Source organism: Channa argus, chromosome 12, assembly GCF_033026475.1.
Source record: "Channa argus isolate prfri chromosome 12, Channa argus male v1.0, whole genome shotgun sequence".
In the NCBI taxonomy this organism is placed as follows: Eukaryota; Metazoa; Chordata; class Actinopteri; order Anabantiformes; family Channidae; genus Channa; species Channa argus.
Window position 1 is genome coordinate 7,861,128 of NC_090208.1, and position 17,596 is coordinate 7,878,723.

The window sequence follows — 17,596 nt, forward strand, 5'->3', positions numbered from 1 at the left end:
TAGCTAGCTGGTGCATGGTGGTGGAGTGGTTACCGTGGCTGCCTCTAAAAGGCCAGCTAGAAGGTTGTGGGTTCGTGCCCTGGCTGGCTGTGGTCTGTCTGTGTAGAGTTTGCATGTTATCCCAGTGCTTCCATGGGTTTTCTCTGGGTGCTCCGATTTCCTCACAGTCCAAAAACATGCACGTTAGTGTAACTGGTGAATCTGAAATTGCCCTTGAGTGCGACAGGTTTTCTGTCTGTGTGTGTCTCTCTGTGGCCCTGTGATGACCTGGCCACCTGTCCAGGTTTTACCCTGCCTCTCCCCATATGACAGCTGGAATTGGCTCTGGCCCATTCACAACCCAAATAGAAGCAGTGACAGATAAATGTTTAAATATAAGTTTCATAAAGCTTATCGATGACAGATATTGAAATAGATGCTAATGCACCTTTCACTTACTCTCTAACTGTTACTGCTCTGTACTTATGCCAAACTTTTGTTTTTAGTTTTCTTTAGAGGTTTTTGCAGCTGAAATGACAACTTTATTAACTAAGTATTATTTAGCCAACTAGTCAGCAAGCAAACAACTTAAAATTCAATGAAATCCTTTTAAAACGAGCAGACTGCAGCATGTTCAAACCTAGCTAATGCTAAATCTAATGCAATATTTATCCCTTTACTTATTGGTTTAGAGAATATCCCTGTCAGCATAGGAAATGCATCAGTGTCTGCTAAAACTTTTTTTCAAATAATTCTCGAGCAAATAGTTCTCTTGATTTTGAAAGGATTAAAAAAATTTAAGAGTTCAGGAGAGCAAACAGTCATCAAACATGATTTTTATGACAGTGTTTATGCTGTGCATGTGCTAAACTATATCTAACTACAGCCTTTACAGTAATACATTTATATTTGTACAACTTTCTTAATGATTCAGTTTAAATGTTTCTGGTGCTCTGCCTCAGGTGCTGTTTCATCACCTGGAATCAGTTTAGCAGGGACTGATGAATCCAGCAGTGGGGTGGTTTTACAGTGTGAGTCTAAAGGCTGGTATCCAGAGCCTGAGGTGTTTTGGTTGGACAGTGAGGGAAACGTCCTCTCTGCTGGACGTACAGAGACAGTCAGAGGTCCTGATGACCTCTATAATGTCAGCAGCAGAGTCACTGTGGACAAGAGACGCGGAAACACATTCACCTGTAGAGTCCAACAGAACATCATCAACGAGACCAGAGAGACACAAATATATGTTCCAGGTTAATATGAGTTTTCAAATTCATGCTTTGTTAATAGTTTTATATTTCTGTGTGTATTTGCAGTAACTGTCATTAATATTCTGTTTTACTATTTTAGATGATTTCTTTAAGGTCCAGTCCAGATCTTCTGCTACCACAGTGGGTTTGGCTGTTAGTTTGGTTGTTTGCATCATGTTGATTCTTTTACTTTTACTTCTCCTGTGGAAGAAGAAAAACAGTAAGTCACAAACTAATCACACAGAAAAAGTGAATTGTCTTTATATTGAGTTTTTATTTTATAAGATCAACACAGATATGCTATATTTTATATGCAATCAGTAAAAATGTCAGTTGTTTCATTTTTATAGCCAATTTTGTAGTTTAGTTTTAGATATTTTATTTTATGATACCTACCAAAAGAGTAATCAGATGTTTTTTTAACTATAATTTTACTGCCTTTATTTTTACACAGTGTCTAAGAGAAAACAGATGGATGTAGTTGAGTCTGAGGACCAAAAAGAGACAAAGCAGGTAATGACTGACCAAACAGCACAAATAAAGCATTTGAACAAGAGAAATGTTGAAACAAACGGTGAACTTGTAAGTACAGAAACAGGACATGTGTATAGAAGGGGACTAAAAATATCAACCAAAAAGTCTCAGCTGAGCAGAGGTTTAACACTGGAGTAGATCAGTGTTAGTAATTGTTAAAATATAAACTAAAGATCTGATTTGTCTCTGTTTAAGTTGCCGTTCCTTTCCAAACGAAGGTTCCACGAGGAGAAACGGAGTAGGGTGGAAGCTCAAAGCCAAGTTCAGAGACTGAAAAACGACCTGGAAACTACGAATCAGGAGGTTTTTATACAAAATAATTTCTCTGTAGACACCAGTTTCCCTTTAAATCTGTGCTCATTTAATATTGAACAAATAAATGTGTGGTATTTGTGTAATTTATTAATTCTGAATTAACCAGTACGGTGTCACAGCACAAAGTCATCACAACCATGGTGTCAGGGTTTTGGTTAGGGAGGAGTCAAGAGATGAGACAGTGCGAGTGATTAAAAATAACAAAAGCATTTTTATTGACAGAAACTAACAAGGCAAATGGAAATGGCTCTTAACAGGAGGGTATGAGAAACAGGATTCAGAACAAATAAAGACCAAGACAAACTAACCACAGGACCAGCGCACGAGGGGAGTTAACTTAACAGAAAATAAGACGACAACAGAAACTAACAACCACAAGAGGGGAACATAATTTAAACAAACACAGCAAAGGCTCAGGGAAAAATAAGGCTACGGCATAAAATAACAAAATCTAAATAAATACACAGGGAAAAACTAGGAGAATAACAAACTGAATAAAAACTCCAAATGAAATAGGCCACAGGTAAAAACATAGGCTACTAAACAAATAAGACCCGGATAACAGTAGTCAGACAGACAGTAGTCTGTGAGTGTGTGTCTGTGTGTGTGTGTGTGTGTTCTAACAATGTGCCGTTTTACATTAATTTACCCACAAACAAAGACCCCACATTTAAGACCAGTAGGACCAAGACACAGGTGTCAGTTTTCAGAATGTTCTTGTAACTTATTTTCCTTTCACCTGTTTCCAGGCTGCTGTTGCACTTGCTCTAAATATATGCAGAGATTATATAAATGATTTACCAGATCAGTGGACATGGAACCATGGAGCCAGTTAGGATTCTCATTTAATTTGTCACTTTTACCTCCATCTTTCTGCTGCATGTCTCAGTTAAAGAATCAGAGGTCTGTGGAGCTTCAGGTTCAACAGAAGAGACAGGAAACTCCTGTCTTTAGTTTGCATGGGGGTCAAATTAGGGACCCACTCAAAGAAAATGGTGCTGGAGAGTTAAAACTCTACAGGGAACCTTTAAAGTCAAATGATGGATTAGTTCAGATAATGTCTCATTTCATTCGTCTCCATCTTTCCAGACAGGAAGAAGCCAAGCTGCTGCATCCTGGTCCATTTCCTCTTTGGTAAGTGATAGAAAACCACATGGTATGAACTCAACAGTTTATTCAAATAGAAAATAAATGTTCAGCAAAGTAACACAACAAGATAAAGTTCAACACACAGAAATGTGCAGCACTGAAAAACACTGATAGTGAGAGTGAAGTCTGACACTAATATGGTTAAAGATGAATTAATGGAACTGCAGAGGTTTAACACTGGAGTAAATCAGTGTTAGTAATTGTTAAAATATAAACTAAAGATCTGATTTGTCTCTGTTTAAGTTGCCGTTCGTTTCCAAACGAAGGTTCCACGAGGAGAAATGGAGTAGGGTGGAAGCTCAAAGCCAAGTTCAGAGACTGAAAAACGACCTGGAAACTACGAATCAGGAGGTTTTTATACAAAATAATTTCTCTGTAGACACCAGTTTCCCTTTAAATCTGTGCTCATTTAATATTGAACAAATAAATGTGTGGTATTTGTGTAATTTATTAATTCTGAATTAACCAGTACGGTGTCACAGCACAAAGTCATCACAACCATGGTGTCAGGGTTTTGGTTAGGGAGGAGTCAAGAGATGAGACAGTGCGAGTGATTAAAAATAACAAAAGCGTTTTTATTGACAGAAACTAACAAGGCAAATGGAAATGGCTCTTAACAGGAGGGTATGAGAAACAGGATTCAGAACAAATAAAGACCAAGACAAACTAACCACAGGACCAGAGCACGAGGGGAGTTAACTTAACAGAAAATAAGACGACAACAGAAACTAACAACCACAAGAGGGGAAAATAATTTAAACAAACACAGCAAAGGCTCAGGGAAAAATAAGGCTACGGCATAAAAGAACAAAATCTAAATAAATACACGGGGAAAAACTAGGAGAATAACAAACTGAATAAAAACTCCAAATGAAATAGGCCACAGGTAAAAACATAGGCTACTAAACAAATAAGACCCGGATAAACATAAACCACTAAGCAGGTAAATATACTGGAAAGTTTAAGGAAACTAAACTAATGAGACACCGATAACCAAGACTGCTAACAGGAATATTACCAAACCTCAGACCAAAGGTTACAGATGCACAGAGTCCAGAATACAAGGTCAGAATTGCAAGAGTCAGGCTTGATAAGAGTTCAGAGTGTTGACTGGAGATTAAACGACAAAGATCTGGCAGCAAAGTTTGGGGAAGACTGGACTTAAAAAGTGAGGGAACAGGTGCAAACAATAAGTTAAAACAAATGTAAGCTAAGGAACAGAACTACCACAGGAAGTGGGGAGAAGGGGCCAAAAAAATAAAAGTCCAAGGGGAGGAAGTGCACTGGGATCATGACACATGGTTTACAGTTAGATTTAATTTTGTAAATGGTAACAACAAACTTTAAAGAGTAAAATTTTCCTCTGATTACCTGATGCTGATTGATGTAAAAACTAAACTAAACTGAGTAAAAATTTTTAAATATTCACTTCTTGTGAAAGTTTTACTTTTTCCTTATAACACTGACTCATGATCAGTTTAAATTTTTTTTATGTTTTCACGTCAAAGTGAAAACTAATTTTTACAAAGTAATCTGAATGAGGTATAAATAAGCGGTTGATGTTTTCATCACTTTGTCTGCTATTGTAGAATATTTCTTACATGTTAATAACTTTTATTAATAACCACATTTAAATTCACTATTTCTCTTTACTTTGGATAATGTAGCTCCTAACATGGAGACATTGTATATAATTACTTTAACCTGCTTCATTGTGCGTAAACATTTAAGTTTCTTTAAGCCCACATATAAACATATTCTACATCCCTAATGCTTTATAGAACTGTAGGACAAACATCTTCAACTTTTAACACAATTACTAAATAAAAAATATAACTAACTGTTACAGCAGTGACTTCCAATACTGAGGCCTCCTCTATGGGCTTATACCTCTGTTGGAATGAGGGTATAGAGGGAAGGTCTCTTCCTCATAACGGTGAAAGAGGGCCCTCTCCCCTTTTACGCTGATGTGTGGGTCCATAATAACCAATAAAAGGCTTCAGGTGTTTTTATGTTAATCCACTAGTTGTTTGGACAAAATTACTTTGTTTCTTAATGCTACTCTCCAGTTTGATTACACTCTTACGTTTTAGTCTTTGCACAGCTACTTATCATGTGTCTTGTCTCTGAACTGCCTGGAGTTAATCCTTGAAGCCTTACGCTACACTTCTTTTCTGGTTCCCGCTGAAGGTTCATGTGAGCTGATCCATCTGATCCAACAGGAATGTTGTTTTTTTTAATGACAGTCACCAGAATCCCCCTCTTTGCGATGTCCTCCGTTGCCTCCTCTGCCGAGCTGTATGTAAAAGAGTCTCCACTGGCTGGGAATGGTGTCGGGAATCTTATGTTTCTTTCTTTAAGCACTGCTTTTGCTACCTCAGTAGGTCCACTGCATAATCATGGTCCAGATATACTTTTGTCTTTTGGAAGTCGAGTCTTCTTTTCTGCCAGGCTCATCTGAGTATATGTTCTGTCATTCAATAGCTTGAAAACGTAACCACAATTGATATTGACGGAGCTGTGGCTGAGGTTTGAGAGCAAGTGCTGGGTGTAGATGAAGGAAGGTCCAATCTTTCCATTAACAGATACATGAAGGTGATCATTGATGTGTTGTCTTCAGCTCCCTTCCTGTCTCCATGTATTCTGACATTATCGCATCGCAAGCGTCCCTCTAAATACGTCAATTTGGTCTCCATTTGCTTTCAAAGTTTTACCAGCTCTGACAAAACGTTCTCCGATGCTTAAATTTGGGTCTCGGCCGTGTTTCCTCTGCTTCTTTTACTCTTTGGTCAATTTTGTCTTGGCTGATGATGGCTCAAGTTCCGGAATTCTCTCAGCTTTATCAGGATTAATCTATGTTTGGCCTCATGGCTCGGCTCCAGATCGGGGTCTGGGTACATGTCTTCTCCACGTTGCTGCTAGCTGACAGTTGACCTTTTGGTTCTTCGTGGAATTTTGTACTTAGATTGGGCAACTTTTAGCATTTACAAGAACAAGAACAACTTAAAACTATTCACAGGAACAAATCTGAGACACCAAGACAATTTTTTTGTTTGTTTGTTTGTTTGTTTTAAGAACAGGACCTTTTAGTTAAATATATGACAAATCAAAATAATTCCAATTACAGAGGCTTCACTTGAAATATTTTAACTTATCGTGAGCAGAGTTTTCCTCACATCCTCCAGTCAATCATAGATGAGAATTCAGACATTCATGTAATATACAGTAATCAGTGTTACCACCTCTGACATTGATCACAGCCTCACATCACCTGTGCATACCTGAGCTGAGGTTTGGGATATTCTGTTGAGGATGAATTACCATTCCTCCAGCAAGTGTGTTCAATGGGGTTCAAGTTGGGTGACCAGGCTGGTCAATCCATCCTTGAGATGTCCTCCTCCTCCAAGAATTCTGTCACCAGCCTCGATCGGTGTGGGCAGGCATTGTCATCCATAAGCCCAAAATCTGGCCACATTGCACCAGCAGAGCTGGTCACAGGATTTCATCCTATATCTTTGGCCTGTCATGCTGCCATTTTTGATGATGACAAGCTCTGTCCTTCCACCCATGGAGATCCCTCCCCACACCATGACCAATGATCTGCATAACTGTCATGCTGTACAGCATTATGTGGCAAATTCCTCTCCCCTGGGCAATCACAGACCCTCCTATACCTGTCTAAGAAGTTCAGGCAGAACTGCAGAACCGGGACTCATCTGTAAAGAGCAGCCCCATGTACCACAGTCATTCAGTGTCCATCTCCAATCTGTGGCCCACTGGAGACGGGCCAGTTTATGTTATCTGGAAAGATGCACCCTCACAGCTGGTCTTCTGACTCTCAAGCCAACTTCATGAAGTCGTCTCCTCAGAGTCTGAGTGGACAGTCCCTCACCAGTTGCCTCCTGAAGGTCATTTCCCAGGCTGACTGCTTTTTACAGGGATGCAGGGTCAAGTATTAGTCTTGATTTGGTGTTGTGAGCTGTTGCCTGCCTCCACTATGCCTTCAACTCCCAATACCAGACCTTCTGAACCTGTTCCAGGCTTTGGAAGTGACAGTTTGAGACGTCCCCACTGGATCTGCAACTTCATGCTGAGTCATGGCTCCTTGCAGAATCTCAATGTCCCTGTTGAGCTCAGAATCCTGCAATCTCACTAAATATGGCATTAACAGTTCTCTCTAAACTCAAGTGAAGCTTTCAGAGCATTAAATGGTGACCAGTTCCCAATTACAGTCACCTGTCACCAATCAATCGGTACCTAATGACAAACAATCATATCTGAAGACCATCAGAAGCCATGAAGGGTGAAATTTCATCATTGAAAACACTGACTAATAACAGACTTGCATGTTATGTATAAATTGTGGGGAAAAAAAAGCATTTTGGTTTTAGGAAAAGTTTGATGAAAGGTTTTGATCCACTTAAAATGTTGACTACTGTTACTTTACTGTTACATAATGTCAGAAGAAAATCTCACTCAAAGTCGACAGAGTCATCAGAATCGTGTTTTAATGTTTTACTTGCAGCAAGGAATCAATACATATACGTCTGGAGTGTCACAAGGCTGCTTCAGCAGTAAAATACTTAATGAGATATTCTTCTCTTTCTTGTCCCTGTCCTGAATTCAAGTTTCACTATAATGCAAGAAAAAATCATTCTAAATTGTCATTCTAGATTAGATTTATTAAAGATTAGTACACATTTAGGATAAGTCGAGAGTTGATTAACATAAATAGCAGGGAATTACTAAATAAATCAAAGATGTAGTTCCATTAGCGGGAGGCTTCACTCATTATAAATAAGCCTATTATCAGCAGAGTTTCTGGTAAATGCCCAGATTTATTGGGGACACCTGTGCAAGGATGTGAGAGCCACTGCCTCAACTTAGGCCGAATTATACTTCTCTGTCGAGACTGACTTTCACAGTCAGTTCAGAGCATAAAATTACAATAACAAGAGAACGTATGTGAAGCTTCTGGAGTTCCCTTTTTTTCTGCAGTCATTGCTCGGATGAGGACGTGAAGTATTTGATAAACCTGGTGAACTATCATGTCCTGTCCTTTGTTGTTATTGAATAAACCTATGAATATTTTAAAAGATAACAGTAGTGGTCATTTCAAAGACCAAATGGTCATTTGTGAAACTATTTCATTTTTTACTGGCCAAATATTTTGTGTCCCATGTGAAGCATAGTATGTTATCAAACCCAGACTTTTCTTATTATGCTTTTTTTTTTCCCGTTGTGGAAACAAAAAGTCATAAGTTAAAATACACATGTCAAAACAATGTGAGAACAACATTAATACACTACAGAATCCAGCAGCAGTAAAACAATAGAATACATTAAACAACATATAGAAATATTATAGAAAATCAGTGTGAACTGCAATCAGGTTCGTCGACGCACATCTTTGCACAATGCATTGTTGAGATTTGAGAGGTGTGGACCTGAAGCCTATGTGTTCAGACTTTCTCGTCCTCAGTTCATCTTTAAATGTCTCTCAGTTGCACATTTTGTAGGTAGATTTTTGGGTTTATTGAATATGTAACTTAACGTTCGTTTAATTCGTTTTATCTCTACTTTGGATAATGTGACTCCTAAGAAACAGTTTGTGTCTTCCATGGTTTTCTACTGATAATAGAAACTTTAAAAACCAGTGTAGGAAGATTGGAAAGGAAATAGTGTTTGGAAACACTATGTTCCAACACTGTCCAGCCAAGTTTTGATGTTAATTTAAAAATCAGACTTTTAACTTTATCTTTAACATATTCATTCATAAAGTAATAAAAACAACAGTCACCAACCAGCAAAAAAACTTTTGCTGTTCTTTATACTAAAATACTAATTGAGCTAAACTACAATATACTGTTTATATTTAATTCTCTGATCCAGTCACTCAGACATTAGAAATGTATTCAGACATGGATGTTTCGGTTAAAAAACAGTGTGTCTCTCATGTCTCTCTTTCAGTGGGAACACAAGCTCCAGGATGAAAAACAGAGTGGGGTGAAGAGAGAGGACAAACTAAAGAAGGAGCTCGAGGAAAAAAAGAAGGAGGTTAATATTTGCACCCAAATCATTTAACATTCTGGTCACTTCTCTTTATCATCATCTGCATAACACACAATTTGTCAGTAACATTAGAGTAACACTGCTCATTAAATGATGATTCTTTCAAGCCAAACAACAAATGCAGAGCTGCTTCTATTGGTTTAGAGGCTGTAGGTTTGTGGTTTGGTTGGACTGTGGGTGAACAATGTAACAGCATTGATAAGGATTCATGATAGAAACAGATGAAGAAGCAGGTTGTATGAACAGGATTTTTTAACTATGTCATATGTCACATAACTGGTAATTGAGTTTGTATCGCTAAACATGTTTTTAAATGTGTTATATTCACACTAAAAAGATAGTAAATCATTTCCAATTTTGTACTAAAAAACAAAACGACCAAAAAACAGCTGTTCATGAAACACGTGAGTCAAAGTTCTGAACAGAAAACTGTTTGCAGCAGTTCTTACCAACAGTTCTTACCTTGTCGGTTAACAAGCTAAGACTTGATCATATTCTCTGTCAGAACACTGCAAATCAACAATAAAATCAAATTATTGTGAAAAGATTAACAGCAGACATTCATGTAATATACAGTAAACTGTACTTGCACTTAAACAAAAGTAACTTTTTTTTCTCTCTGCTGCCAGTTGGATCAGAGCTCACAAGAGAAAACTAAGCTTGAGGACAAAGTGAGTGAATTGGAGGACGACCTGGAGAAGAAGAAAAAAGAGGTTTGATCTTTATGTTCTCTTGAGTTTGTCATTAAACTGAAGTACAACTGCTCTGTGAACAAAGACGTAAAGTTAGTATTGTCCTGCCAGAGGGTTAAGGAGTTATTTCCACCCCTGTAATGTAAAAAAAAAACAATTTTATACTATAGGAAAAAACCTGAGACACCAAGTAACTAATTTACACTGAATCAAATTATGTATCCAGTGTCTTTGGGTTTTGCTGAATCGTTTTATATCCAATTTCAGTTTAAAGAACCTTTTTTCTCTTTTAAAAAACATTATGTTTCAATGAAAACTTGAAGTCTTGAAGAGGAACCAACAATGTTTGTCATTGACATTAATGTAACATCTAAATGTATATTGAAACATTCATGTCTTCCCTGTGTCTCAGCTCCAGGATGAGATCCAGAGGGGGAAGGAAGCTGAGAACAAACTCAATATGGAGCTGAACAACAAGACGAAACAGGTTCATTTTTACCCACATCAATTTGCACATTGCATCTGTTTTTCACTATAATTCTTATTTCTATAACTAGTTGTAAAAACAAATCATCTTTATCATCATCTGCATAAAACACAATTTGTCATTTTGACACTAAATAATTGAGGGACTAGTAAGTAACATTAGAGTAACACTGCTCATTAGAAATGATGATTATTTCAAGCCAAACAACAAATGCAGAGCTGCTTCTATTGGTTTAGATGCTATAGGATGTGGTTTGGTTGGACTGTGGGTGAACAATGTAAAACCATCGATCAGGATTCATGATAGAAACACAGGAAGAAGCAGGTTGTTTGAACAGGGGATTTTTTAACCAATCAGAAGTAGAAATTTGTAAAAACATAAATGGACTTGTTAAAACACAATGTCTCTTTTTATTTTCCTCATGTTGTCAGTGGGAGAAGCTGCTTCAGGATGAGAAGCAGATGGCGAAGAAAACGGAGGAAGCATTAAAGAAACAGGTTGAAGACAAGAACAAGCAGGTTAATATTTGTATCTAAATTTGTTTGTTGCTGGCATCTTTCTATTTTACCTGTCTATAAAATAATTCTTATAACTAGTTGAGAGCGAATGTAAGACCCTGAATAAATGTTTGAATAATTTAAGAGCCACTGCCATTGACTTTTTAACTATGTCATATGTCACATAACTGGTAATTGAGTTTGTATCGCTAAACATGTTTTTAAAAGTGTTATATTCACACTAAAAAGATAGTAAATCATTTCCAATTTTGTAATAAAAAACAAAATGACCAAAAAGCAGCTGTTCATGAAACACGTGAGTCAAAGTTCTGAACAGAAAACTGTTTGCAGCAGTTCTTACCAACAGTTCTTACCTTGTCGGTTAACAAGCTAAGACTTGATCATATTCTCTGTCAGAACACTGCAAATCAACAATAAAATCAAATTATTGTGAAAAGATTAACAGCAGACATTCATGTAATATACAGTAAACTGTACTTGCACTTAAACAAAAGTAACTTTTTTTTCTCTCTGCTGCCAGTTGGATCAGAGCTCACAAGCGAAAACTAAGCTTGAGGACAAAGTGAGTGAATTGGAGGACGACCTGGAGAAGAAGAAAAAAGAGGTTTGATCTTTATGTTCTCTTGAGTTTGTCATTAAACAAAAGTACAACTGCTCTGTGAACAAAGACGTAAAGTTAGTATTGTCCTGCCAGAGGGTTAAGGAATTATTTCCACCCCTGTAATGTAAAAAAAAAAAAAAAAAAAAAATATATATATATATATATATATATATATATATATATATATTAAACTCTTCATTGGAACAAATCTGAGACACAGAGTAACTAATTTACACCGAAATAAAATAACATATCCACTCTCTTTTGTTTTTGATGAATCGTTTTACATCCAATTTCAGTTTAAAGAACTTTAAAAAAAACATTACGTTTGAATGAAAAGTTGAAGTTTTTTCTTACTCTACACGTAACCAGAGGAACCAATAATGTTTGTCATTCACATTAAGGTAACATCTAAATGTATATTGAAACATTCATGTCTTCCCTGCGTCTCAGCTCCAGGATGAGATCCAGAGGGGGAAGGAAGCTGAGAACAAACTCAATATGGAGCTGAACAACAAGACGAAACAGGTTCATTTTTACCCAAATCAATTTGCACATTGCATCTGTTTTTCACTATAATTCTTATTTCTATAACTAGTTGTAAAAACTAATCTAAAACAACAAAATGGGCGAAAACATTGCAACTGATAAGCATAAGTTTAAAAAAAACACACCTACCATCTCTTGTAAAATGCTGTTTTTGTTAAAAGACAGTGTCTCTCTCATGTCCCTCACAGCTCCAGGATGAAAAACAGAGTGGGATAAAGAGAGAGGACAAACTAAAGAAGGAGCTCGAGGAAAAGAAGAAGGAGGTTAATATTTTCACCCAAATCATTTCACAGTCTGTTTACTTCTCTTTATCATCATCTGCATAAAACACAATTTGTCATTTTGACACTAAATATTTGAGGGACTAGTAAGTAACATTACAGTAACACTGCTCATTAGAAATGATGATTATTTCAAGCCAAACAACAAATGCAGAGCTGCTTCTATTGGTTTAGATGCTGTAGGATGTGGTTTGGTTGGACTGTGGGTGAACAATGTAAAACCATCGATCAGGATTCATGATAGAAACACAGGAAGAAGCAGGTTGTTTGAACAGGGGATTTTTTAACCAACCAGAAGTAGAAATTTGTAAAAACATAAATGGACTTGTTAAAACACAATGTCTTTTTTTATTTTCCTCATGTTGTCAGTGGGAGAAGCTGCTTCATGATGAGAAGCAGAGGGCGAAGAAAACGGAGGAAACACTAAAGAAACAGGTTGAAGACAAGAACAAGCAGGTTAATATTTGTATCTAAATTTGTTTGTTGCTGGCATCTTTCTTTTTTGCCTGTCTATAAAATAATTCTTATAACTAGGTTAGAGCGAATGTAAGACCCTGAATAAATGTCTGAATAATTTAAGAGCCACTGCCATTGACTTTTTAACTATGTCATATGTCACATAGCTGGTAATTGACTTTGTATCGCTAAACATGTTTTTAAATGTCTTATATTCACACTAAAAAGATAGTAAATCATTTCCAATTTTGTAATAAAAAACAAAACGACCAAAAAGCAGCTGTTCATGAAACACGTGAGTCAAAGTTCTGAACAGAAAACTGTTTGCAGCAGTTCTTACCAACAGTTCTTACCTTGTCGGTTAACAAGCTAAGACTTGATCATATTCTCTGTCAGAACACTGCAAATCAACAATAAAATCAAATTATTGTGAAAAGATTAACAGCAGACATTCATGTAATATACAGTAAACTGTACTTGCACTTAAACAAAAGTAACTTTTTTTTCTCTCTGCTGCCAGTTGGATCAGAGCTCACAAGAGAAAAATAAGCTTAAGATCAAAGTGAGTGAATTGGAGGACGACCTGGAGAAGAAGAAAAAAGAGGTTTGATCTTTATGTTCTCTTGAGTTTGTCATTAAACTGAAGTACAACTGCTCTGTGAACAAAGACGTAAAGTTAGTATTGTCCTGCCAGAGGGTTAAGGAGTTATTTCCACCCCTGTAATGTACAGATAAGCATACGTTTAAAAAAAACTAGATGTTTAACTATGAGATCTGATATTTTAATAGGAAAGAAATATGATGGAAAAGAAGATTATATTGATATGTAACAGTTTCCGGACTTATTTAATATTAATATATAATATTATTAATATTGTTGATGTATTAACTGTCAATACATCAACAATATTAACTTTTTAATTCAGTTTAATGGTGTTTTTATAAATTCTGCACTTATTTCCCACAATACGTTATCACACTTTCCAAAGATGTTTACTACTTCAGGCTTCGCTTATCATAATTCACTGTAACAATGCAAAAACAATCTCTTTAAATAATAATTTGGAGAAGCAGCTTCAGGATAAAAACCAAAAGGTTAAAAAAATCACTTAGAAAAACATAAAATGGAGTTTAGAAACAAATAGTTTAATCTTTTCAATAAGTCATTTACAGTGCAGCTGCTGCCACTGTTCTTAGTCTTTAAATACAGTAGTCAACGTTTAAAGTGGATCAAAAAAAGTTCAAGTTGTCTTGAGACGAGAACGGATCAAAATTCATGTCTAACATGTAGGTTTGCTATCAATCAATGTTGTTATCAATGGAATTTAGTGCTTCATCACTTTTGATGGTGACCAGACGTAATTGCTTGTCACAAGGTGTAAAGTGGCTTGTCACACTGTGAAAACAAGAGTGCACCTCAACATTTTTGGTTGTTCAGTTCTTCTGTGATTCCCAGTGGACTGGAAATGCCTGTTAAACATTATTTCCTGCAGTGCAGCAGTGTAGTGCCCTTGGTGATGCACTGGACACTGTACGTGTCTCTGTGTGGAAATCAGAGCTTGAAGCAGGACCAGAAACAGGCAAGAAAGCTTTTTCAGTTCTACAAAAAAAGATGTTGTTGAAAATATTACAGCAGCTCAACAATCTGAGTTCATACTGTAAAATAAAGTTTTACAAATGTGACAGTTTAAAAAATGTGACAAAGGTCATAAACAAGAAACTAACTTTATGCGCTAAGACAAACTTTCAGTAATCAGTGTTACCACCTCTGACATTGATCACAGCCTCACATCACCTGTGCATACCTGAGCTGAGGTTTGGGATATTCTGTTGAGGATGAATTACCATTCCTCCAGCAAGTGTGTTCTATGGGGTTCAAGTTGGGTGACCAGGCTGGTCAATCCATCCTTGTCACCAGCCTCGATTGGTGTGGGCAGGCATTGTCATCCATAAGCCCAAAATCTGGCCACATTGCACCAACACAGCTGGTCGCAGGATTTCATCCTATATCTTTGGCCTGTCATGCTGCCATTTTTGATGATGACAAGCTCTGTCCTTCCACCCATGGAGATCCCTCCCCACACCATGACCAATGATCTGCATAACTGTCATGCTGTACAGCATTATGTGGCAAATTCCTCTCCCCTGGGCAATCACAGACCCTCCTATACCTGTCTAAGAAGTTCAGGCAGAACTGCAGAACCGGGACTCATCTGTAAAGAGCAGCCCCATGTACCACAGTCATTCAGTGTCCACCTCCAATCTGTGGCCCACTGGAGACGGGCCAGTTTATGTTATCTGGAAAGATGCACCCTCACAGCTGGTCTTCTGACTCTCAAGCCAACTTCATGAAGTCGTCTCCTCAGAGTCTGAGTGGACAGTCCCTCACCAGTTGCCTCCTGAAGGTCATTTCCCAGGCTGACTGCTTTTTACAGGGATGCAGGGTCAAGTATTAGTCTTGATTTGGTGTTGTGAGCTGTTGCCTGCCTCCACTATGCCTTCAACTCCCAATACCAGACCTTCTGAACCTGTTCCAGGCTTTGGAAGTGACAGTTTGAGACGTCCCCACTGGATCTGCAACTTCATGCTGAGTCATGGCTCCTTGCAGAATCTCAATGTCCCTGTTGAGCTCAGAATCCTGCAATCTCACTAAATATGGCATTATCAGTTCACTCTGATCTCAAGTGAAGCTTTCAGAGCATTAAATGGTGACCAGTTCCCAATTACAGTCACCTGTCACCAATCAATCGGTACCTAATGACAAACAATCATATCTGAAGACCATCAGAAGCCATGAAGGGTGAAATTTCATCATTGAAAACACTGACTAATAACAGACTTGCATGTTATGTATAAATTGTGGGAAAAAAAAGCATTTTGGTTTTAGGAAAAGTTTGATGAAAGGTTTTGATCCACTTAAAATGTTGACTACTGTTACTTTACTGTTACATAATGTCAGAAGAAAATCTCACTCAAAGTCGACAGAGTCATCAGAATCGTGTTTTAATGTTTTACTTGCAGCAAGGAATCAATACATATACGTCTGGAGTGTCACAAGGCTGCTTCAGCAGTAAAATACTTAATGAGATATTCTTCTCTTTCTTGTCCCTGTCCTGAATTCAAGTTTCACTATAATGCAAGAAAAAATCATTCTAAATTGTCATTCTAGATTAGATTTATTAAAGATTAGTACACATTTAGGATAAGTCGAGAAATGATTAACATAAATAGCAGGGAGTTACTAAATAAATCAAAGATGTAGTTCCATTAGAGGGAGGCTTCACTCATTATAAATAAGCCTATTATCAGCAGAGTTTCTGGTAAATGCCCAGATTTATTGGGGACACCTGTGCAAGGATGTGAGAGCCACTGCCTCTCACAAGAGCTCACAAGAGAAAACTAAGCTTGAGGACAAAGTGAGAAAATTGGAGAAGAAGAAAAAAGAGGTTTGATCTTTATGTTCTCTTGAGTTTGTCATTAAACTAAAGTACAACTGCACTGTGAACAAAGAGGTAAAGTTAGTATTGTCCTGCCAGAGGGTTAAGGAGTTATTTCCACCCCTGTAATGTAAAAAAAAAAACTAAAGTATTTTGTACTATAGGAAAAAACCTGAGACACCAAGTAACTAATTTACACTGAAATCAAATTACGTATCCAGTGTCTTTGGGTTTTGCTGAATCGTTTTATATCCAATTTCAGTTTAAAGAACCTTTTTTTTCTTTTAAAAAACATTATGTTTCAATGAAAACTTGAAGTCTTGAAGAGGAACCAACAATGTTTGTCATTGGCATTAATGTAACATCTAAATGTATATTGAAACATTCATATCTTCCCTGTGTCTCAGCTCCAGGATGAGATCCAGAGGGGGAAGGAAGCTGAGAACAAACTCAATATGGAGCTGAACAACAAGACGAAACAGGTTCATTTTTACCCACATCAATTTGCACATTGCATCTGTTTTTCACTATAATTCTTATTTCTATAACTAGTTGTAAAAACAAATCCAAAACAACAAAATGGGCGAAAACATTGCAACAGATAAGCATAAGTTAAAAAAACAACAACACACCTACCATCTAAATGCTGTTTTCGGTTAAAAGACAGTTTGTCTCTCATGTCTCTCACAGCTCCAGGATGAAAAAGAGAGTGCGAAGGAGAGAGAGGACAAACTAAAGAAGGAGCTCGAGGAAAAGAAGAAGGAGGTTAATATTTTATAATATTTATTATATATATATATATATATATATATATATATATATATATATATATATATATTAAACTCTTCATTGGATCAAATCTGAGACACAGAGTAACTAATTTACACCGAAATAAAATAACATATCCAGTCTCTTTTGTTTTTGCTGAATCGTTTTACATCCAATTTCAGTTTAAAGAACTTTAAAAAAAAACATTACGTTTAAATGAAAAGTTGAAGTTTTGTCTTATTCTACACGTAACCAGAGGAACCAGTAATGTTTGTCATTGACATTAATATTATATTGCAACAGATAAGTATAAGTTAAAAAAAAAACACACCTACCATCTTTTTGTAAAAAGCTGTTTGGGGGTTCACTAGGTGCAGGACTGTTTCACTAGAGACTAAGGTCCTGCAATATCTGATATTTTAACAGGAAGGAAATATGATGGAAGAAAAGATTATATTGATATGTAACAGTTTTGTGACTTATTTATATTAACTGTCAATACATCAGCAAT

At 36.8% G+C, this 17,596-nt stretch overlaps 1 protein-coding gene across 18 annotated transcripts in view; it reads left to right on the top strand.

Annotated features, from left to right (window-relative positions):
* Nucleotides 1–17,596, top strand: part of LOC137137529 (golgin subfamily A member 6-like protein 22) — an 85,259-nt gene that overhangs the window by 24,004 nt on the left and 43,659 nt on the right. For 14 of the 18 annotated variants that reach the window (XM_067523911.1, XM_067523913.1, XM_067523910.1 and 11 more), the window contains 16 exons: nt 1,327–1,446; nt 1,681–1,739; nt 1,956–2,063; nt 3,165–3,209; nt 3,468–3,575; nt 9,195–9,281; nt 9,926–10,009; nt 10,401–10,475; nt 10,907–10,993; nt 11,514–11,597; nt 12,048–12,122; nt 12,332–12,406; nt 12,794–12,880; nt 13,401–13,484; nt 16,725–16,799; nt 17,008–17,082. In XM_067523911.1, coding sequence (XP_067380012.1) covers nt 1,327–1,446; nt 1,681–1,739; nt 1,956–2,063; nt 3,165–3,209; nt 3,468–3,575; nt 9,195–9,281; nt 9,926–10,009; nt 10,401–10,475; nt 10,907–10,993; nt 11,514–11,597; nt 12,048–12,122; nt 12,332–12,406; nt 12,794–12,880; nt 13,401–13,484; nt 16,725–16,799; nt 17,008–17,082 — 1,328 coding nt within the window. Of the gene's footprint in view, nt 1–941; nt 1,230–1,326; nt 1,447–1,680; nt 1,740–1,955; nt 2,064–3,164; nt 3,210–3,467; nt 3,576–9,194; nt 9,282–9,925; nt 10,010–10,400; nt 10,476–10,906; nt 10,994–11,513; nt 11,598–12,047; nt 12,123–12,331; nt 12,407–12,793; nt 12,881–13,400; nt 13,485–16,724; nt 16,800–17,007; nt 17,083–17,596 lie in introns of all 18 variants that reach the window. The other 4 variants (XM_067523920.1, XM_067523912.1, XM_067523900.1 and 1 more) reach the window with 3 other exon arrangements.